General features: G+C 45.8%; 1 protein-coding gene and 1 pseudogene across 1 annotated transcript; one reads left to right on the top strand and one right to left on the bottom strand.

Annotated features, from left to right (window-relative positions):
• The first annotated feature begins 1,990 nt into the window (after positions 1-1,990).
• SCNN1A (sodium channel epithelial 1 subunit alpha) lies at positions 1,991-22,660 on the top strand. The gene is made up of 12 exons (XM_066616436.1): positions 1,991-2,385; positions 3,923-4,178; positions 5,611-5,798; positions 11,394-11,494; positions 13,824-13,987; positions 15,079-15,177; positions 15,347-15,464; positions 15,641-15,710; positions 16,143-16,200; positions 17,552-17,607; positions 20,069-20,144; positions 22,343-22,660. The coding sequence occupies exons 1-12, from the start codon at positions 1,991-1,993 to the stop codon at positions 22,658-22,660; spliced, it is 1,899 nt and encodes a 632-aa protein (XP_066472533.1).
• On the bottom strand, positions 7,040-7,156 carry LOC136642707 (5S ribosomal RNA; annotated as a pseudogene).

Genomic DNA, 22,660 nt, shown 5'->3' on the forward strand with positions numbered 1-22,660 from the left:
TATTAGGCAACCAAAACCACTTTTCAGATAATCTCAAGCAGCACTCATTTTCTTGCAGCACTTCAAGACACAGATCAGGAATTAGCATTTAAAGTATGTTTGAGGAACAGTTGTGTAGCCACTAGATGCAGTCAAAATACTTATTGTGCACTACAACACATAAACCATTATAGGATTACCTTCATAAAACTGGAAAAAACGGAATATATAGCTATATATGCAAGTGTGTGGGTTATAGATGATCACTAAAAGCCAGATTTTTCACTGTGTGGAATGTTTTTGTTGCTGAGGATGGATGCTGTGTCTTTCTGACAATTTTTCCTTACCCAAATATTGGCAGATCTAAGAGATGTGCTCCTGGGATCTTTGCAATGTCTGAAGGGCTGCCGCTCCTGCAACCCATCTGAGAGTTGAAGCCCAGCCTCCTCTGCAACATTGTCAGCAATCCTACGTTACATGTCTCTGATCATCTGGTGCAGCCACTTCAAAGAGCCCTGGGGAAAACTGTACCTGATCTTCAGGAAAGGCAAAGAGGTAGGTGCCCAGTATATGTGTCAGTTTGCCAGACAGAATCATGAAGAAGCTTTAATTAGACTGTGAGGCTCAGACTGTGGAGCCTAGGAAATCAGGGGAGATTGATGGGAGGGGGAGGAGCCTAGTGGTGCCTAGTCTGGGAATCTGGGGAAGTGCCTGGGCATTCTGCAGGGTTGCTTAAGACACTTTGATGTCTGAGATCCAAGTGGCACCACCTCATGCATGCGCCACTTAACTTTCAGTAGAAAATTATCCTGTACACATCCTACTGAAATGTTCGTGCTCTTGCATGGTTTCCATTCATTCATTGGGGATTCTGCAGTAGAATTTCCTTGTGGATTGTGCTCCATTGATCAGATGACAGTCCAATCCTACTTACGCTGGAACAGATAGGCCAAATGCCTTGCACTGTATCCAGGGCAACTTGGAGTACCCGAGCAACATTCCAGCCAGCCCTATGGATCTCTGTCAGTGATTTTGCAGCACAAATCCAAGCAGGTCACGTAAGGCTGATTGGGCCAGGGATGGCGGTTAGTATTTGGCCTGCAATGCTGAGGCCAATTCTCCCCTCCTTCTGGGCCCAATCTGCCTCCCAGTCCACCCTCCCCTCACCCAGAAACACCTCCTCCCCACCTCCATTCCACCCTCCTGCCACCCTCTCCCACTCCCTATGCTGGTCTGTCCGGGCTGGCTCAAACTTACCCCCTCAGAGGCTGGATACAGCCTCTGAGAGCCAGCACATGTCCTTGTGCTATCCCACCCTGCTCTAAATGAGATGTGACATGTTCACTACACTCCTAGGCAGGCACAGAAGACCTGTGCTGGCAGAACAAGCTCTCTGGATTGGATCTAACACCTTTAATGGTACTCGGAATCTGTCACCTAAAGCATATTGCCTCATGGTGAGGCAGCCTCTTCCCATATGTCAGGAAGAAGTCTCAGATGATATATAAAATCAACTATCAATTGAAATCAATTGAAATCAATATCAAGATTTTCAAATATTTGATATTTGACAATTGACATGTAATTGTTTTTGTGATATTTTCAGATTCAGATTTGAATCTAAAAGATCTGAATCTGAATTGTTTTTGTGTTTGATAGTCGAGAGGTAATGTTTTTCACACTTAAGAGTATTTGTTAGCTGACATGAAATAGTTTTAAATACTTTGTACAGAGCATCTTTTTTAAGTTCTATCATAAAATGATTACTATTAGATTGACTTAAACAGCTGATATGCAATAGTACATAGCATTGGACGATATCTGATAATTCTGAGATTTTGATGGCATCGTGGGCTGCATGGCATTCCAGTTGCAAATATTGAGAGGACACTTCACACAGAAAAGAGGAATTCAGAGTCTGAATGCAGAATTTCTCATTGAGAATTTGATAGAATTGGAAATGTTGCATTTTGAACCTTTGTAAATATTCCTTGCAGCTGTTGTCATAACCATGACGGTTGAAAAGCAGCCAGAGGATAAGAAGATAGAGCGGCTCAAATTGGATGCCAAGCAGCAAAAAGTGAAGGTGGCAGAAGAGCTGGAAGAGGAGAAAAAGGAAAAGAGTGAGGGTCTCATTGAGTTCTTTGACTCCTACCAGGAGCTTTTCCAGTTCTTTTGTAATAACACAACCATCCACGGGGCCATCCGACTAGTTTGCTCTAAGAAGAACAAGATGAAAACTGCCTTCTGGTCGGTCCTTTTCATCCTCACCTTTGGCATCATGTACTGGCAGTTTGGGATTATCTACAGGGAGTACTTCAGCTTTCCTGTCAATCTGAACTTGAACCTCAACTCCAATAGGCTTACCTTCCCTGCTGTCACACTGTGTACTCTCAATCCCTATAGGTAAGGCTAGCGGTGTAGCAGATTGCTGGAGTGGGCTGACTTTGGTTTACTTTTTGCATGCTGGAGGAAGGGAAGTGTGCAGGACAAGGTGGACACAGTGCCTAGTAGTTAGCAGTGGTCCTTTCTCCCTTGGCTACTACATCTCACTTCTTCTTACTGGTTAGAGTGGGTTTAATGAGGAATTGGTAGCATTCAGCCACTTTTCAAGGCTGGGAAGCACAGACAGAAAAGAAGCAGCCTTGGAAAAGCCCCCTCTCCCAAAAGCCCCCAAATCACCTGGGAATGCAAGCAGTTGTGAAATTAGGGCAATCTGGTAGGCTTGACAACCTGGTCTCTCTAGTGAACTCAGCCCAGGCAGGTAATAAACAACAAACACATGGAGTTTATTTAAAAAAACTGAAAAAGCAAAACAAAATGGGAGGAGTGGAGATTGTAAAGAACCAAAGCAAGATACATATTAAAAAAACAAACAGGGAGGAAAAGTAAGGGGGGGGGGTGTTGATAAAGTATGGTGCCAAGTTTAAAATGGAAGCAACAAATAAATGCCTAACACAGGTAACTGTTTTCCCCTAGTCTTCCCTACCCATACTGTTCTAGGGTTCCTGTACTCGCTTGATGAATGGGCATGCCTTTCAATGAAACAGTAGTTCTTTTCAACAGTGAACCAGAGCAACATGTCCTGGCATCCTCGTGCATGATTAAGAAAACCAGGGTTGCTGATGTAATTGGTTTGTTCAATTGGATAAATTATGGCCACTGAGACACCTCTACCTGCCTTTGCCTGCTCCTTGACTTAGTCAAGCGGGCTGAAGTGCCCCATCAATTGGCACATGCCAATCTCAGCAGGAGGGCAGGCAAGGATCTACTGCTCTGGAAGACAGAGGGTGAAGACAGTGACTCTAACCTGGCTTCCCTCCCATGTGTCTCTTCTGTAATGGCACTGAATTCAAACAGGCTTTTGCAGCCAGATGTCTCGGCAGCCTGGTTCAGGAGGCGGAAGCATTATAGCAGCCCCTGGCGGTTGGAAGGATCCAATAACCTGAGCATGCACTCTTGCTTAAGAATGTAACATAATATGTTCCTTGATCAAACCAAGATTGTGGTCCACTTTGTCCTGCAAGGATTCCCACATCCCTAAGCCATCCACCATAAATTGGCCGTTGGGCTTCTGGTGGACCAGGGACTACCTTCTGCTGTGGTGTATGATGGATTGCCTAAGGCAGTGGTTCTCACACATTTAGCAATCCTACCCACACTTACCCAGGAGTAAGTCCCATTGACTATCATTGTTAAAAGAATATACATATTAGCTTGTGAAAAGTACAGGTCAGTAACATTTCACCAAATGCAGTCACATACCATGGTAGCATCAAGTCTAATAGATTAAAAATAAAATATTGAAATGAATGGGGACCCACCTGAAATTGGCTTGCAACCCACCTAGTGTGTCCTAACCCACAGTTTGAGAAACACTGGCCTAGGGACCGAAGGTAACTATAGAGACACTGACCCCAGAGCTTGTCCTTCCATCTTTTAGGTATAGTGCTATTCAGAAGGATTTGGAATACCTGGATGAACTCACTGGCCAGAAACTGATGGAGCTGTACAAATACAATTTGCCCCTGGGACAGAATAAACAGGTAGATCAACCCTCTCGGAAACGCACTTCTAGGGATCTGTCTCATCTTGTCCGGCACTACTCACTGCTAAGGCACAAGCGTGACACCCAGGCCAGCATGAAGGACAACAAGACCAAAGTGGAAAAGAAGGACTGGAAGATTGGGTTTACCCTGGTGAGGATGGTTTCATCTCCTCTCAGCTCCCACTCTTGGATTCTGCTGCTTCCTCCTTCCCTTCTGATCTTAGAAAGTTCTCACATCTTCTTTCACAAGATCCTCCCTCTTCTACTGCTTTGAAGTCTAGTAGTTTTGCTGCCCCTCTGAAAATAGGAGACTTGAAACGGCCATTCAGGCTTTTTTTCTCTCCCCCATTGTCACACTGCAGAACCCCTTGCAAGTCTGTTTTTTCAGACCACTTGGTAGATGTGCTTTGAACCTGAATCACACAAATCTGGTGACCAAACTCTGTCACCAAACCTGACTTGCATGAAGATTAGTGTACAAAGTTGTACTTTCTCTTGTGGTGGGTTACAGGGAGTAGCATGTGCTGCCACAAACAGCATGTGCTGTTGCATTGGGGTATGGCCTCCCCAACCCTCCACAGAGGTAGCTCAGTATTATAAAGGGATAGGTGCCAACATTCTTCCTTTCCCTGATGGGGTTTACCATGAAGAATCAGCCACAGGTAGATACGTTTGTAGTCTGGACCAAATGACAACTTTTAGACTTCTCCCCTTTCTTTCCAGCTTCTGGTGTTTATCCACATCAAGTGTCTTCTCTCAACAGTCTTTTGCTCCACTCCTCTTTTCCACCTGCCCACTCCCTTGGCTTTCCTTTCTTCCTCAGTCATCAATCCTTCCTTCAATCCTCTCACCTTAGTAAAGGTCCAGCCTATTAATACACAGATTTTTTATACACTGATTTGACTCAACATGAATAGCCCCTACAAATGAGAAGGAATGTGCTGATCTCTGGAGAAGGGGAAAATGCATCCCTTTAAAATCAGTTTTAAAAACTGAACAGTCCTTTAACAATAGTCTCCTTTATGAGAGAGAGAAGAGAGGGCAGCTGGCTGACAATCCACCAATCCTTCTCTCTCCAGCAGCGTGCCGTGGTCCATGGAGTCATAAAGAGTCAGAGACAATGACTGAACACACACACAGTACCCAATGAACTATGTCAGAATGCCAGATGCAAGGGAGGGCACCAGGATGCAGGTTTCTTGTTGTCTTGTGTCCTCCCTGAGGCATTTGGTGAGATACACTGTGAGATACAGGAAGCTGGACTAGATAGGCCTATGGCCTGATCCAGTGGGGCTGTTCTTATGTTCTTAACTGCACCTTTCAAAGATCCATAGGGCAAAGGAATAACTGTTAAACCTGTCTGTCTGTCTTTCTAAAACTGTATACCCTCTAAAAATTTTGCTAGAGCCTAGATCTTCAGCCTCTCCTGATGGCTCTGCCTGTTGCCATCCCCTTCAAACATTTGGAGTGCTCTTTTTCTCCATCCATTTCTATTTATATTAACTGTCTCTGCACTCAGTGGTCGTCCCCCCCCCGCACTTCTTTCCCGAGCGTTCTAATGGAATTGCGTATTTCCTTTGCAGTGTAATGAAAATGGATCAGATTGTTACAATCAGTGGTACTCCTCAGGGGTGAACGCTGTGCGGGAGTGGTATAGCTTCCTTTACATCAACATCCTGGCAAGGATTCCTGACACCAAAGCCCTCGACGAGTCCAACTTCACCAGCTTCATCTACGCCTGCCGTTTCAATGATGCATCATGCAACCAAGCGTGAGTCCCCAAATAACTGCAGCTCTGTAGGTGAACACAGGCCACAGTCATACTTTATTCTAGTCTCATTCTCACTCTTCTCATTCTAGTCTCATTCTCACTCTTTTGCTTAAAACACTTATATCCCGCCTTTCCACCCAAAGACTAGACAAAGTTAGGCTCCTTTTTTAAATTCTAGGTCCCAAGATTCTTATTCTTTGTTTTTATACTGACTTGCGAAGGAGGAGCTTGATGCCTTCTCAAGAAGTCTTTTTGCTTTTCAGCCTAGGCACCAATTGGCTGTTGGACCACCAGTGAGGCAAGGTAAAACATCTGCTTGGAACAGTCAATAGGCACAGGTGGCAGCCACCTCCTGTTGCCCCCATTAGCCACACGTTCTTTTTCCTCCTCGCTCTGCTGCTCTGTGTTTTGAAACAAGAGCAGTGGAGCAGAGCGGGGAAAAGGAAGTTGGGAGAAGCATCAACCCACATTCAAAAATGGAAAACACTCCCTTTGGTTTTCTTCCTTGGAAAAATGTGGAAGTGCTTCTCCTGGCTTCCTTATTCCAGTTCTATGCCTCTGCTCTTATTTCAAAACAAGAGCAGTGGAGCAAGGAGGAGGAAATGAAGGCAAGGATGCAAGGATGCAGTGGGCAGAAAAGCTGGGGGCCTGCCAGAGATCATGGTGGTGGAGCTGAAGGTGGAGAGCCACTGCTGCTGTGGGGTCCCACGGTCATCACTTTCTCTCCTATCCTCCACTGCTGCTTATTCTAATGTGACTGAGCAGGGAGGATCCTGGAAATAGAATCTCCTGACCTGGTCAGTTTAGAACAGTGGTTCCCAACCTTTAGGAGGCCGTGGACCACTGAGGCAAAAATTGGAATTGTTGTGGACTACATGCAACCCTGCACTCAAAAAATACATTTAAATTTATAATATAGGCAGCCCTAATTATCCATGGGGGTTCCGTTCCTGGAACCCCCACAGATGAGGAAAACCACAGGAATTCCAAACCTGCGGTTTTTGGCCCCCTCCCGAGCTGAGCTCTGGTCAGTCCAGAGGCTCTTCTGAAGCCCACAGAGGCCGCAGGTAGATGCGCACAGCCTCTGTGTGCTTCAGAAGAGCCTCCAGAGGCAACAGCAGCACAGCTCCCCTCACCTCCAGAGGTCCCAGGTTGGCCCGCGCCATAGGTTCGGGGAACCGCAGATGAACAAATCTGCAGGTACTGGTTGGCAACCTTCAGTCTCGAAAGACTATGGTACAAGCCTACAGCACCCAGTATTCCCAGGCGGTCTCCCATCCAAGTACTAACCAGGCCTGACCCTACTTAGCTTCCAAGATCAGACGAGATCAGGCATGTGCAGGGTAGATAACATGGGCTGCCTGTAATTACAAAAGATTTATTAGAGATTTATTATTTATAGAGAATATTTGTGGTTTGCTGCTTTTGCTGCCAGCTGCAGGCGGTCTGTTCTCCACCCTCTCTGGTGGTCCATTGGAGACAGCTCACTCAGAGAGATGCTGGAAGAGATCAAAAGCAATTGCTTTTCCTGAGACCTCGCGGACTGCCTCTCAGGGTATCGCAGACCACGGATTCGGAACCAGTGGTTTAGAAGAAGCTGCAGTGGAAGGGGCTGCAATAGGAAGGGCGGAACTGGAGCATCAGCTAAGGTGCTAGTCCAGGTGGTCTGGACCTGCTCAGTGGTTTTTTTGAATTCCTTTCTAATCTCTTAGGCGCAGTGGTGTCACTAGGGTTCGCATCACCCGGTGCAGGATGCCAGTGTGTCACCCCCATGCAGTGGGCGGGGCAATCCCCCAGGTGGTGGGTGTGGTGATGTACCATCACTCCGCCCCCACTGGTTTTTTTGAAAGCTTTTGATAGAACAAAGATAAAACACATTCTGCATGAAATTACGCATTGATAGATATATAACATGCTGGTATTATTCCTCCAAACTGTGATTTTAGTGATTTTGATCACTAGTGGTGTCACACACACACCCCCACCAGGGTGTCAACTTACTAACCCCTTATTGCAAACTTTCTCTCAAACTTTTAGCACTGGGACCCACTTTTTAGAATGACAGTCTTTCCAAGACCCACCAGAAGTGATGTCATGGTGGAAGTAACATCATCAGGCAAATTAAAATAAATAAGTATAAATAATTAAAAGTAAAACAAATAATTACATAAGCGGAAGCCAGCCATGGTCCACCAAATGAATTTCCACTGTAGCCTGCCTGCAATAACAGCCCCCTTCAAAACCAGTAAGGTTTTCAGCCCTACCCAGTGCCCAGTTCAATTTAAGAACTTCTGTTTAAACCAGATCACTGTCAGGATCCACCTGGCTTTGCAAGTCTCAAAAAGGTTCACCTTATCAGCTGAAGCCTCTGTTTTGATTCTTTTCAGTGGAGGGGGGGAAGACTGCCTTCTGGAGCACTTGTTTAGCTGCAGGTGCATAGGATCAGGACCATTCTCCTGATCAGGAGCCTTGCACTCTCCTTCACCTGATCTTCCACACCAGCCAAGGCATGTTTGCTTACTTGCAAGTAAACGCGACCGTGAGGCTTAGTTTTGCTTTCCATGGGCCTCAAAACATTCATCTGCTTGGAGGGAGGGACTTCCTTCTCAGGTGTTTTTGGGGGCTGCTTTCATTGGATCAGGACCATTCTAGTGTTGTCGGATTCCTCTCAGCCTGCCCTTTCCGATGGACTAAGGCAAGTTTGCCTACTCACGAGTAAACACACGATACGGCTCACTTTCACTTTCCATAGGGAGCCATGCATTTTTGTTCTCTGGGTTTTTGGCCATAACTTTTGATAGAAAGGAGATATTTCACTCTGGTTTTTTGCATTGCATTCTGCCCAAAATTCCACATCCAACGGTATATAATATGATGGGGTTACTCCTAACCACCGTGATTTTAGCGCGTCATCCCCCCCAGTGCACGTCACCCCCTATTCGCGTCACCTGGTGCGGCCCACGCCCCCCTAGCGGCACCACTGCTTAGGAGGAACCTGTGATGGCTGATTCTCCTTCTGTGATTTGTTCTAATCTAGAAAATACTTCATATTGTTCAAGCAGTCTGGATGGGGGTTTCAATAGGATTGGGCTGTTAATCTTGTAGAGCACCGTGTCATACATGGAAAGGTGTCTAGATGATTCCCTGGAGGAAGCAACTGTGATGCAAAGACTTGGCTTGGGCACCCTATGACCACCAACCCAATGACAGCTAATGTGCTGGACTCACACCACCTCTTTCACCATCACCACTCACCACCTCTATTTTGCTATGCCAAGTTGGCAAGAAAGCCAGAACGTTTATCACATAAGAACATAAGAACAGCCCCACTGGATCAGGCCATAGGCCCATCTAGTCCAGCTTCCTGTATCTCACAGCGGCCCACCAAATGCCCCAGGGAGCACACCAGATAACAAGAGACCTCATCCTGGTGCCCTCCCTTGCATCTGGCATTCTGACATAGCCCATTTCTAAAATCAGGAGGTTGCACATACACATCATGGCTTGTACCCTGTAATGGATTTTTCCTCCAGAAACTTGTCTAATCCCCTTTTAAAGGCGTCTAGGCTAGACGCCATCACCACATCCTGTGGCAAGGAGTTCCACAGACCGACCACACGCTGAGTAAAGAAATATTTTCTTTTGTCTGTCCTAACCCACCCAACACTCAATTTTAGTGGATGTCCCCTGGTTCTGGTATCTGGTTCTGGTATCACCTCCCTAGTGGGTTACTTCTGGCTTGATGATGAGTGATGCCTGAACTTGGGCCTTCCATGATCATAGTTAAACAGGAGTTTGTTTCACTAGTTAAATCCCTTGTCTGCCTGGAAAGAAAATTTATTTTTCCCCCATGCATCTGAGCCTTGGTTGTTTTGGGTCCAGCTGGCATCTGGGCAAACCATCCGTAGATTCCTGCACTTGTTTGCAGTGTTTTGTTGACTAAACTTATGCTGACCTTCCTTTCAGTACTTGTTGACACCTTTTCCCCCAAACTCACCTGCTGCTGACACCAGGCTTCATCATGAGTGTTTTGAATCATCACTGAATGCAATTTATCCTTGTTTAAATTTGCATTGCGTTTAAACAATGCTGCTTTGCAGCTGCTGCTGCTACCTTATTTATAGTATAGGCACAGCTTGAGGGAAGGAAGCGGGGGTCACTTCCACCCCTTCTGTATATGCCCATGTATCCCAGAGCCTTTCCAGAGCTGGGAAGCTCTTGATCTTATTCGGGAAGAGAATAAATCATTAACACACCTATCAGTTTCCCAGAGAACTTACCCAGCCACTGGCATGCTAATTTAGGTCAATTTATCAATCAACTTATAGGTCAACTTCAAAGTCACAAAATAACGAGCAGTGCTTTGAATTCACTAAAACTTTCCTTCAGGTTGGATGTTATGCCCAGAGCGTAGCTAATAATGGAATGGAGGAGTTATTCATTAGATGAGGCCTTGCAGATGCAGAAAGATTTCAGACTGCATGCTGGAGCTGGGTGACAGGGCAATGGCAATATACTGAGCTAAGTATAAATGTCCACTACTTTATGACCCTTTTGTTGTTCCCAATAAAGGTGCTGCTCTATTTTTGCTGTATTGTTTTTTCTAATGGACCAACCTGGTATAGTTGGGAGCCAGAGGTGGGCATGCATCCTCCTGAGATTGGTTGCTTGTCCCTCCACCCTGGTGACTCCCACCCCCACAGCTGAACTTCCAAGATAACTTGAAGAAAAAGCACTATTTCACATACTTAGAATGTTTTTCTTTATTGTCATTCATTCATTCATTCATTCTTGTGTGTGCACATCTATCTATCTATCTATCCATCCATCCATCCATCCATCCATCCATCCATCCATCCATCCATCTATCTATCTAAAGTGCAGTTCAACATGGGCTTACTTCCATTATTAGATTAATCTCCCAATCCTATCCCCCATCACCTTCCACCAAGCAGCCAAGCTGATGAAGTGTGTTGCATGCACCGGTGAGGGGATCAGTTAGATGGCCAGTGAGAGGCAAGCAAAAATATGCTACTTACCTCCTGGTAGGCTGCCTGATCACCAATGGATCTCCCTCAGACATAAGCCAGCTATTTTGCTGGAAAAATGGGGCTTGGAACCCGGTGCATAGAGTTGCCGCCCTCCCAGCCCCCAAATTACTCCCTGCTCTTCCCTCTCCCCCCCCCCGCCAAATCTCCCCCAAACCATCCACACCATCACCTTACTTGCTCTGGTGTGGGCTGGGTCCATCGGTGGCAGGAGCGTGGAGCTGCCAGCTGTTTGCACTGGTAGCTCTGATGCATGGCAGTGGCATGCCATTTACTTCACATCTGTGACCTTATCACAAGAGCCACTGTTATAAAGGCACCATCAGATTGGGCTGTACGAATACTTTTATAACGCTTTATGCTTAGGAATGGAACATTATTTTTCTTTTAGAAGTCTAATGTAGGACAATTTTGCCCCCTCGTGCACTTTGCCCCTTCTGTGTTCTCCCCATTTTTTCCTAGTGCCGCCATTGCAACTCACCTGCCTGTTTTTCTAGTTCAGGTCTTTAATTCAGTTAACCTGAACGTTTTGTGTCTCTTCTCCCAGGAATTATACACATTTCCATCACCCCATTTATGGTAACTGCTACACATTCAATGACAACAACAGCACGTTCTGGATGTCCTCAATGCCTGGGATCAACAATGGTGAGCAAGCGCATGGAAGGTGGCAATGCATGCGAGGAGATGCTGCTTGGGTGTTTGAGTGAACATATCTCCATGGGGAAAAGTCTCCTTGCAGACAAGCTAGAGCAGTGGTTCTCAAACTTTTTAGTGCTGGGACCCACTTTTCAGAATAACAATCTGTTGGGACCCACCAGAAGTGATGTCTTTAACCTGGAGGTGATGGCCAGAAGTGACATCATCAAGCAGGAAAATTGCTAACTTCCCCCATATGACTCAAATCAAATAGATTAAGTAAGGAAATTAAAAGTTTGTGGTAAGTTTAAAAATTTATTTAAAATAAATAACCTCCCACCTTACCCTCCCAAGCAGTTGCTGATTTAAAAAAAAAAAAATTCCCCAAACATCCCAAAAGCTACAATCCTTTCCAAACTTATCCAGGAGTAAGTCCCCCAGACTATCATTGTTAAAAGCATATACATAGTCACATACCATGGTAGCATCAAACCTAATATATTAAAAATAAAATACACATTGAAATGAATGGAGACCCACCTGAAATTGGCTCACCACCTAGTGGGTCCCAGCCCACAGTTTGAGAAACACTGAGCTAGAGCATATTACAAGGAGAGCTAGACCATATGCCTCCTTGGGTGCCCTTCAGGGAGAAAGGCATGGTAAAAATTATATGAATAAAAGAATGAATGAATGCAGAGAGTTTTTCATATGGAATGATAATAATAATACAGGTATTTATATACTGCCTTTCTTGGTCATCAGATTTCTCCTCAGACTTAATTCAAGGTGGTTTACATAGGCAGGCTATTTAAATCCCCGTAGGGATTTTTACAATTGAAAGAAGGTTCTATCTTTCAAGAACCACCAACATTTCAGATGTTTCTTTCTGATCTGGTTTCACATTCTGGCCTCCATCCTCCCACGCTCAGAGCAGATGGAATAACTTGGCTCAGCTTGTCAGCTGCGTCAAGGTCGCACGGTGCCAGTGGCCTCGAACTGGTGACCTGCAGATGTTATCTTCAGGCAAACAGAGGCTCTACCCTCTAGACCAGACCTCCTGCCCCTAGAAAGGAGGAGCATTCGGTCACAGGATTCTCTCACCTGCACTCTGAACCAACATAGCCCAGGAAGTTTTGCTACCTCATCTGCTATCTGTGGGTAAGGTGCCTCTGTGACTCAGAGGCAGACACAGGGCACCCCTTTTAGCTTGACCATGCCCTAACACCCCACCCATCTCTATCCCAGCTTGTAGGGTACATGTTCTAACATTTTTAGCAAGTTCCCCCAGTGAAATCATAACCTTCCCTAGTTCTAGTTCTGCATTATCCAGTGTGAGGATCAGAGTTCTCTGTTCATCAGAACCCAGGCTCCCAGCACATGAGCCTCACTGAGAGGCTGCAGTAACCTAGCAGCCTCTTCAACAAAGTCTCAGCCCTGAACACTCCTTTAGCTCTCTGGTGGCCATCACGCTCTGCTCCCAACCACTTCACTGTCCTTAATTCTGCCTACCAAACCTCACTCTTGGGGGTAATCCCACATATAAGTGGGCCCTGTTGCAACAAGTGTCAGGGGTATTTGCCCACACAAGGATCCACACTTGTCCTGGCCAATACCTGAGGCAATGAAAGCCCACTGCAGCCACAGCTTACCACCACCACCACCACGCAAGCCAGTACCAATGGGATGTTTACTGGGCAAAAGTGGTGCAGCAGCAGCATTTCTTTCCCCAGTGCCATTTCACAATCCCTGGACGTCCTGCCCTCCAACACTGCATTAGAGGCTGGGATATCCAGGAATTGCATAAGGGGAAGAAAGAGAATGGTCCTCACTGCCTCCTGTTAAGGCTCTCCATTGGACTATGAGCCTCTGGCTGGTTTACCACAAGGCAGTGTGGAGCTACGGACCATCCTCGTCCTCCTTTTCCCCATGTTGTTTGGCAAACCTTGCTGCTGCTGCTCTTCACCATGGCCCAGGAAGCTAGTTGGGGGTCCAGTGCCCAAAGAAAAGGTTTATCAGAGAGTGGTAGGGACCAGATGACAGGAGTGGACGCAAGTTCTGCTTTGCTCTGTCACCTGTGACTATCATAGCAGCCGTGATAGAGGACTGTTGTCCATCCACTGGCTGGTTCCCAGGCACCAGGGGGTAGGTAGCTGGTGCACACACATGCTTGCCATAGCACAGGGATAGTGCACCATAGGGGATCCTCATAGGACTTTTGCCTCAGCCCCCCCCTCACGAAAGCTGGAGCCCATCACTCTGCCATATCATATAGCTACCTTCTGTTCCATTTTTGCCTCCAGTCATGACTACCCTTGATCTTCCTTGCTTTCCACAGGTCTCTCTCTTGTAGTCCGCACCGAGCAAAATGACTTTATCCCACTACTGTCCACTGTGACAGGTGCCCGTGTGATGGTCCACAATCAGAATGAACCAGCCTTCATGGATGAGGGGGGCTTTAATGTCCGTCCTGGTGTAGAAACATCCATCAGCATGAGAAAGGTGAGGGGAAGGAAGGGTGAGGCATGGCTTTTGTGTGTGGGTGGACACCTTTTGGAGTGAGGAAGAGAGGAGCCGACACATTACTGCAATAAGATCCATTCAGTTCAGAATTTCTCTGGATTCTTAGAGTATAACAAGTAATACCAAAACAACTTAAGTTACTACATCATTCCATAAAACTAGAGTGTCAACAAACAGCCAACACCCTGAATTGTCATTATGACAGTTTTTTCAATGTATTATCTAGATTTTTTTTTTTTTTTTTTTGTGGGCAATAAGATTAGCAACTGTGGACCAGAAAGGATAATTCATAGCAGATTTAAGAGTTGTCATCCCTGCCCCATCCCCCACATGGTACAACTGAAACAAATGCCTGCTAAAAATGTAGCACGTACATGTATCTATCATGTTATGTGTGAGGCAGTCATGCGTTGTTTCTGCACTGCCTATAAACTGCAGAAAAACACAGTGGGGAGATGTGATTGGTTTGTGCTCTTCAAGAGGTCTACATGGAGAAAAAAATTGGACCATATTGGCCCAAGTTTAAATTCATGTTCAGCAATCGGTGACCTAAGCTGTGGATAAGTAAATTCTCAGGCTAATATACCCCATATATGAACCAGGATGGTGCAGTGGTTCGGGACTTGAACTTAGACCAGGTTCAAATCCCCACTCGGCCCTGAAGCTTCCTAGGTGACCTTGGACCAGTCACTGTCTCTCAGCCTCACAGGGTTGTTGTGAGGACAAAAGGAGGGAAGGAGCTATGTACACAACTCTGAGCTCCCTGGAGTAAGGGTGGTATAAAAATGTGAAAGATGAATAAAATAATAAACAAAATATATCTGATAAAATGGCGAAGGGAACCATGAAAGGTAGGATCAAAATGAAAACAAAATTCGGTCCTCTCACATATTGCACGCTTGAAGCAGAATTTTACCAAGGTTATAATCCTGCACCCTTAACACATGCAAAACATGATGTGAAATGGCTTCTCCAAGGACATGGGGAAGAGAACTGTCTGGTGCAAATCAGAGGAGGAAAGGAAGAAAATGGCACTGTGAAAATGTGACAATGTGAAAATTGATTGTCAGGAAACAACGATCCGTCTTGGGGGCAGCTACAGTGACTGCACAGAAGATGGGAGTGATGTGCCAGTGAAGAACCTCTATCCATCCCATTATACTGAGCAGGTAGCTTCATCCTATTCATCCTACTCACTCCATGACTGGTATGAACCCAAGCCCTGGCACCAAGCCATGCCCCATGTTGGGTTTACTCCTATCACACTGTGGGCTTACTCTCATGATCATACAAATTAATATTGTCACGTCATCAAGATCCCTCTTTCCCTTCTCCTAGGTCTGCATTCGTTCCTGTTTTCAGAGCAATATGGTGGCCCGGTGTGGCTGTGGCCATTACTTTTACCCCTTACCTCCTGGAGCAGTTTACTGTGACTACAATAAACATGCAGGCTGGGGTAAGTGCAGAAGAAGGGCAATGAGGAGTCCACAAGCCTACCCCTTGTTATACCATTTCTCTGAGTTCACCACCAGTCTCCCTAACCCTTTATTGGAGGCAAGATGCTGTCGCTCCCACCCCACGCACATATTTTGCACAGCTGAACTCATCTTATTTTCTTTTTCTTCTGTCTAGGTTATTGTTATTATAAACTCCAGGCTGAATTCAAAGTGGACTGTTTCAGCAAATGTCGGAAACCTTGCAAGTAAGATTTAAAAACTTGTGGAGTGGCATTCCTAGAGCTGGTCACATTCCGCAGACCTTGCTTGGCAATAGAAAATATCCAGAGAAATGGAGCAAAACAGGGTTTGTGCCCAACATGTCACTGGAACTCTGATTTAAAAAAAAAAAAGGAGTTCCCAACCCCAAGCATTCTCCAGAAACCCAGGAATGCAAGGTTGTGCAATTCACTAACAGGAGATCTATCACTGTATTTCAATAGCTGATTACTCCAGTTGCAATGCACTAAATAGAAGCTGTGATAGTAGTCTTGGAAGATGATGTCACCACTGTTAGCCAAGCTTGGTATATGAATTAGCCAAGCCATGGAGGCTGGGCACCTGGGCTTGAATAATGGATGGCCTGCTGCAGTTCCCATGGCGATGTGGTTCTAAATTTCTCCTACGCCTTTCTTTAGGGTGACCGAATACCTGCTGTCAGCTGGATACTCGCGCTGGCCTTCTACGAAGTCTGAGGTAGAAAGTTTTCTCATTGTATGTGAACACACGCTTTTGGAAACTATTCAGGGGCTATGTGTTCACTAAAAATGAATGCATGTGACTGAGCCCCAAAGCCAGTTTTTAAAACAAAAAATCACTTCAGACAGGATGAATTTGAAGCAAGCGGGGGGGGGGGAGGGAACACTTAACTTTTCTCTATATCTGGGGTTCCAATATGGTGGACCATAGTGAGGATTCTTCTTATGTTCTTGTGTTTGGGTGCAATCCTAACCAACTTTCCAACACTGACCTAGTAGCAATGCAGGTAAGGTAACAAACATGACCTTACCTTGAGGAGCCCCCTTGACTGCCTCCCCACTGTAGGATGCAGTGCACATCACATTGACACAGCTATGTCAGTGTCAGTTACTGACACAGCTATGTCAGTTACAAATCTATGGTAAGGCCACACCTGGAGTACTGTGTCCAGTTCTGGTCGCCGCATCTCAAAAAAGACATAGTGGAAATGGAAAAGGTGCAAAAGAGAGCGACTAAGTTGATTACGGGGCTGGGGCACCTTCCTTATGAGGAAAGGCTACGGCGTTTGAGCCTCTTCAGCCTAGAAAAGAGACGCCTGAGGGGGGACATGATTGAGACATACAAAATTATGCAGGGGATGGACAGAGTGGATAGGGAGATGCTCTTTACACTCTCACATAATACCAGAACCAGGGGACATCCACTAAAATTGAGTGTTGGGCGGGTTAGGACAGACAAAAGGAAATATTTCTTTACTCAGCGTGTGGTCGGTCTGTGGAACTCCTTGCCACAGGATGTGGTGCTGGTGTCTAGCCTAGACGCCTTTAAAAGGGGATTGGACAAGTTTCTGGAGGAAAAATTCATTATGGGGTACAAGCCATGATGTGCATGCGCAACCTCCTGATTTTAGAAATGGGTTATGTCAGAATGCCAGATGCAAGGGAGGGCACCAGGATGAGGTCTCTTGTTATCTGGTGTGCTCCCTGGGGCATTTGGTGGGCCGCTGTGAGATACAGGAAGCTGGACTAGATGGGCCTATGGCCTGATCCAGTGGGGCTGTTCTTATGTTCTTATGTTCAGTGCTGGAAAGTTGGACAGGACTGCACCCTGTGTCTCATGCACACTGTGGAAACCTACCACTTGGGGCAGGCAATATGGAGAAGAAAAGCCGTGAATAGAGACAAGATTAATTGCCAGTCTTTTCCTTGCTACAGTTTTCTTTGATCTCCTCCCTTCTGAAAGGCTTTTCATTTTAAATACTGGCACTGAAGCTCCTTTACACACATTTGCATGGAATATGTAGTACACCCCTGTGGCCTCTTTTCACCAATGTGTCGTGTCATTCCAGGCCTGGGTGTTTCACATGCTGTCTCGGCAGAATAAATACAACATCAAATCCAAAAGGTAAGAGCTCCACCTGCTGACGAAATGAGAATTTTGAGTTGGAGACAAATTCGCCAAGGGGAAAATGTCAAACCAGCCAATGGACAGGGAAGACAAAGCACCAATTCCTGCAACTTCAGCAGGATGGAAGAGGAGTGCAGTAAATTTTGGAACTGAGGAATAGTTTTGAATAGAGCTTAAAACCAGACCGCTGGATTCAAGGGTGTGTTTTCTGGAACTACGGAGAGGGTTTTTGGTACAAGAAGCAATATAGAGAATCTAGTCCTCCATAGAATGTTACAAGTTTTTATTAGCAACCACAGATTGTTGAGGAGCCCAAGACAAACAGTCTTGGATCAGGAAGAGCATAAGCAGAGACAGATGAACCTGAGGACTCAAACTTTACCTAGCCATTGAGATTAGTGCAGTATTTATATAGGCCACAATCCTACAGCATACCACTTACCAGGGAAAAAGTACTAGGAAATTCAGTGATGCTTTCTTCTGAGTAGACCTGTACAAGATTGCATTGTTAGCTAGTTCAATACTGCAAAAGATAAGCGTAATGAATCTATTTCCTCTGTTAAAATATTTGTACCTCACTTCTTCATTCAAAGCAGCTTACAACAAAGAAGAAAGCTGAAGGCAAATGCCCCAGTCCATTCATGGAGGGCCAAGTGTAGAAGCAGGCATTTGTGCTCTAACTCAGTGCACATCCACAACATAGTGCTCACCTGGTACCCACTGAATTGGCTGGGTGGAGCTTCTATGGGATTTGGGATGTACGCCCCAATCAGGACAATTAGGGCTCAGTCCTATCCAACTTTCTAGCACTGATGCAGCTGCAGTGCAACCCCAAGGTAAGGAAACATTCCCTTATCTTGTGGAGGCCTCCATGACTGCCCCACCACCACAGGATGCAGCACATATCCCAGTGGCATGGCTGCATTGGTGCTGAAAAGTTGGATAGATTGGGCCCTAGTTGTCCTGATTGGTGTTTCATGATACCAATAGTGCACAGATAAAAATAGATTTGGGCTAAAATATATGAACTCTGCCTCTGAACAATGATGTATTGTGTCACAGGGGATTTGCATCCTGGATGATTGCGTCCTGGTCAAATGCATCCTGGTCAATGGCATCCCTAGACATTCACATCTTGGGTTTTTTGTTTGTTTGTTTTCTGCATCCTGGTTATTTGCATCTCACTATAACTGGGCAACAAACAAACTATAACTGGGCAACAAACCCCATGTTATATATCCTTAGCCTCTTAACCCAGCCCTAACCCTAATCCTACCTTTGCGTTTTAAAAATAAAAAAGTTATATTTGAACACAAATGTCCGGGATGGAAAAACTGATGCAAATTGTCCAATAATGGGACACATTTGACTGGCACACCGTTATCCAGGATATAATGGTCCCGTAACTTTGGTTCACAGTCAGATAACAGAGGCAGGGACTTGTGAGACCAGGGATAAGTCACAACTTGTCCTCACAATGTAGCCTCATCATGGTGAAAAGGCATGGGTAGTCAGATCCCCACACTGAGTAATCATGCATTCAGACATCTGTGTTAATTCACTTGGAAAAGGCAATTTTCAGAGGTTAACCTGATCACATGGTGTCTCATCAAAGAGGAAGTTTTTTTTTCATCTCCTGTGGTTGCAGATGGGAGTAAGGCTTCTTTGTGTTGAGATTATTGCCAAAACAGACATCTAAACCAATTCAAATGTAGTGTGGTTCTCTCACAGATCATCCTAACTCAGGCACCATGTCACAGATATGAAAGTGCTAACACGTTAAAAGTGCCCATGTTGAAAGATAATATGTCAGGCCAAAGTCTTCTAGCATAGCCTACACCATGATGAATAAGGCTGTTACACGCAGGGAAACTCTGAAGGAGGTAGGTGGGTAGGTATACATTTCAAGTAGGTGGTCCCCCTGGTTATCCTGTGGAGGATAGTAACATTAACCTGCCTTCGCATTTGAATGAATCCACTGTGAGGGATGAGGGAATGCAGGGACATGAGATTGGACTGCGTGATTACCATCTGATGAAGAGAAACACTGGGCCATGAAGGCTCAGATCTAGATGAGAAAAGTCTCATTACTGGTGGGGGGGGCCCTATAATACTGAATTCAAATGAAAAAGAGAGGTGCTATGTAGGTCAAATAGGAAGCTCCTTTGGGTTTCTGAGCTGATGCTTGCATTGTTTTCAAATGCTTGGTCTCTTTGTGAAATACAATTAGGGTACCAAGCATAAATATATGCAATTTTGGAACACTGCTGAGTACTTGAGGATGTTGGCTTCTGGACTCGGAAGAAGAGTCAGTTTTGGGAGAGACACTGATAAAGCACATCCCACCTTGGGCATCTGCTCCAGCGGAGAAAAGATGGGATAAAAATCTTTCAAGTAAATAAGTAAATAAATAAATCTCAGCAGGCCTGGGTTCACTCAATCCCTCTTTCATTGCCAGGAACGGAGTTGCCAAAGTGAATATATTTTTTGAGGAGTGGCACCATAAGAGCAATGGGGAATCTCCTGCTTTCACAGTATGTATTCCGTTCATCATCACCTATTATCAGCTATCTAAACCTTGCTTTCCCCAGCACCAGCAGTCCTTTAGTTTATAAGCCTTTTACAACAGCCTGATTCCAGAGCTACAGGTGTGCACAAGTTCTTGTTTGCTCATTACATGGGAATCTGGACATCATCACTCAGACGAATATTTCTGTTTTAGGAATGTCCCATTTCTCCAGATCTCAAGCTATAATATTTTGTTGTTGAAAAAACGTGATTACATCTGCAGCTAGCGAGGCCAATATAATCTGGAGTGCTGTTTGTAACATGGTGACCAGAATGGCATGGGGATTCTCGGATTGCATCAATGATGCAAAACCTTTCCTAGTATCAAGCCCCTCAAAGAGCAAATACTCACGGGGGCTGAAACTAACTCATTTCAAAGTAAATGGTGAAACTCCTCATCAGTCCATGTCCCACTGCAACCACACACCTGAAAGTCTTGAGACTAGCCCATTTCAGGTTCCCCAAAAGTCCATTCTTTGCAAGCTGAAGTCTGGGAACTCTGAGCTAGTGGGAGCTGGAATAAATATTTTTTAAAACCATCTTGGAATTATCCTTTGTAAGTTGCAATGGTAAACATTCTCCAAATGCTTTCTGGTTTGTGAATATTCAGCAATTATTTGACATTCAATGCTAGCATGTGACATCCAAAGATGCTGTAACCGTCAGCATTCAATAGCTGGCATACAGAAGCAATAATTGTGGCAGCTGATTTTCAGGACTCAGCAACATTTCATATTAACAGGTGGCTTGGGTCAGTGGCGGTCCTGGCTACTGTGTCGCCCCAGGGCAAGCGTGGAACTGTTGCCCCTGACTTAACAAGGCTTCTGGAAGGCCTTAAAACATCACTTCCTGAAGTGATGTTTTAAGACCCTCTGGAGACCATAGAAGGCCTTCTAGTATGAAAAATCAGGTTTAAAGGCCCTCAAAACACCTCTAGATGGGGAGGCACCAGGTGCGGGTGACCCTCAGGGCAGCACAGCTGGGAAGGTGCCAGCCCCCCAGCTATGCCACCTGGGAGCACTTGTACCCGCTGACCCCCGCTTCCAGGTATGCCATTGGCTTGTGTTGTAATTTTGTATTAACTTTATTCAACAAATAAAATCTTGTGACAGTCAAGTTTTGATGGCTCTAACTGAAGCATGTACCCAGTCTTTGAAAAGATGAGGAGCAACATGATTACTTCCCATCATAAATATTGTGATCCCAGCCTAGATATTGCGTCTTCCTTCAAATCAGCAAAAAGATTCCAAAAACTAAGATGCACTTGTCAGTGCTTCCCAAACTAGTGGGTCACAACCCATCAGCCTGGGTAACACTGGCCAATGCCTCTTTAAAGGGCAGGGAGAGGGGGAAGACAGCGGCGCAATCCTCAGGATCATGCTACTGGCAGGGACAAAATGGGGGTTTTCTACTTATCTGTAGCCAGTGCTGCAGTCCGGGGGGGGGGAGCCCTCCGCAGGACTCTCCATGTCAAAAAAGGGGCACTTGGTTTCATTGCAAAAACCAGAAGTGTCCTCCCCCCTTTTTAATATTTTTGCAGGCACAGGGAGCCCTATAGAGGGCTCCTCACACCTTCCAGACCCCCCAGGACTGCAGTGCTGGCTGCAGGTAAGTAGAAAACCCCCCTCTTGTCCCTGGCAGCAGCATGATCCTGGGGATCACATTGCTGCCTTTGCCCCTTTCCCAGCAACAGCTTACAGTGCTCCCAACTTCCTTGTAGGAGTTCGGGAATCACTGACTTAAGTGGATACTCCTAAAACTGATTATCTAGGAAGGCCCCAAGGCCAGTAATGGACCTGCCCTTTGATGCTCCCCAGGGAAAAGGTCCACAATACTGCCCCCCTTCACCATGGCACCCCCCCCCCACTTACCTAGCACAACGGAGCCTTGCGCAACACCAAAGATGACCCAGAAAGCTTCCCCATGGTCTTAAACGGTACTTCCGAAAAACTGGGAGTACTGCTTAAGATTCCGTTAGAAGCCTCAGAAGGCTTCCCAAGTGGTCTGCAGTGCTGCACAGACAAGGTGCTCAGGGCATTTGCCCCCCCAACCCCCCTCCAGGCCCACCACTGGTGGCAGCTCTTCCAAACTCCATCAAAGACCGAGTTGTGCAGTTCTTTTTGAGACTATTCACTCTCGCCCTTCTCTCATCTCCATTGTGCAGGTAGTGGCATTACTTTCGCAGCTGGGGAACCAATGGAGTCTTTGGTTTGGTTCATCTGTTCTCTCAGTGATAGAGCTGGCTGAATTGATCTTGGATTTTCTTGCCATCACCTGCATTCTGGCTTTCCAGTGGCTCTGCTTGCACCAGTCCTCTGACCTCCCTGCCAGCAGCCAAGAGAATAGTGCCTTCTGCAGTGGGCTTCCTGCTCCTAGTGCCCCACAGCACATCTCTGCTGAAGCTGAGGTTGCGGCACTCCCATCCTACAACAGCTTGGAACCTCTGGGCCTACACACAATTGCCTTCCGGAGAACAGAGTGA

This window comes from Tiliqua scincoides, chromosome 2 (assembly GCF_035046505.1).
Source record: "Tiliqua scincoides isolate rTilSci1 chromosome 2, rTilSci1.hap2, whole genome shotgun sequence".
Lineage (NCBI taxonomy): Eukaryota > Metazoa > Chordata > Lepidosauria > Squamata > Scincidae > Tiliqua > Tiliqua scincoides.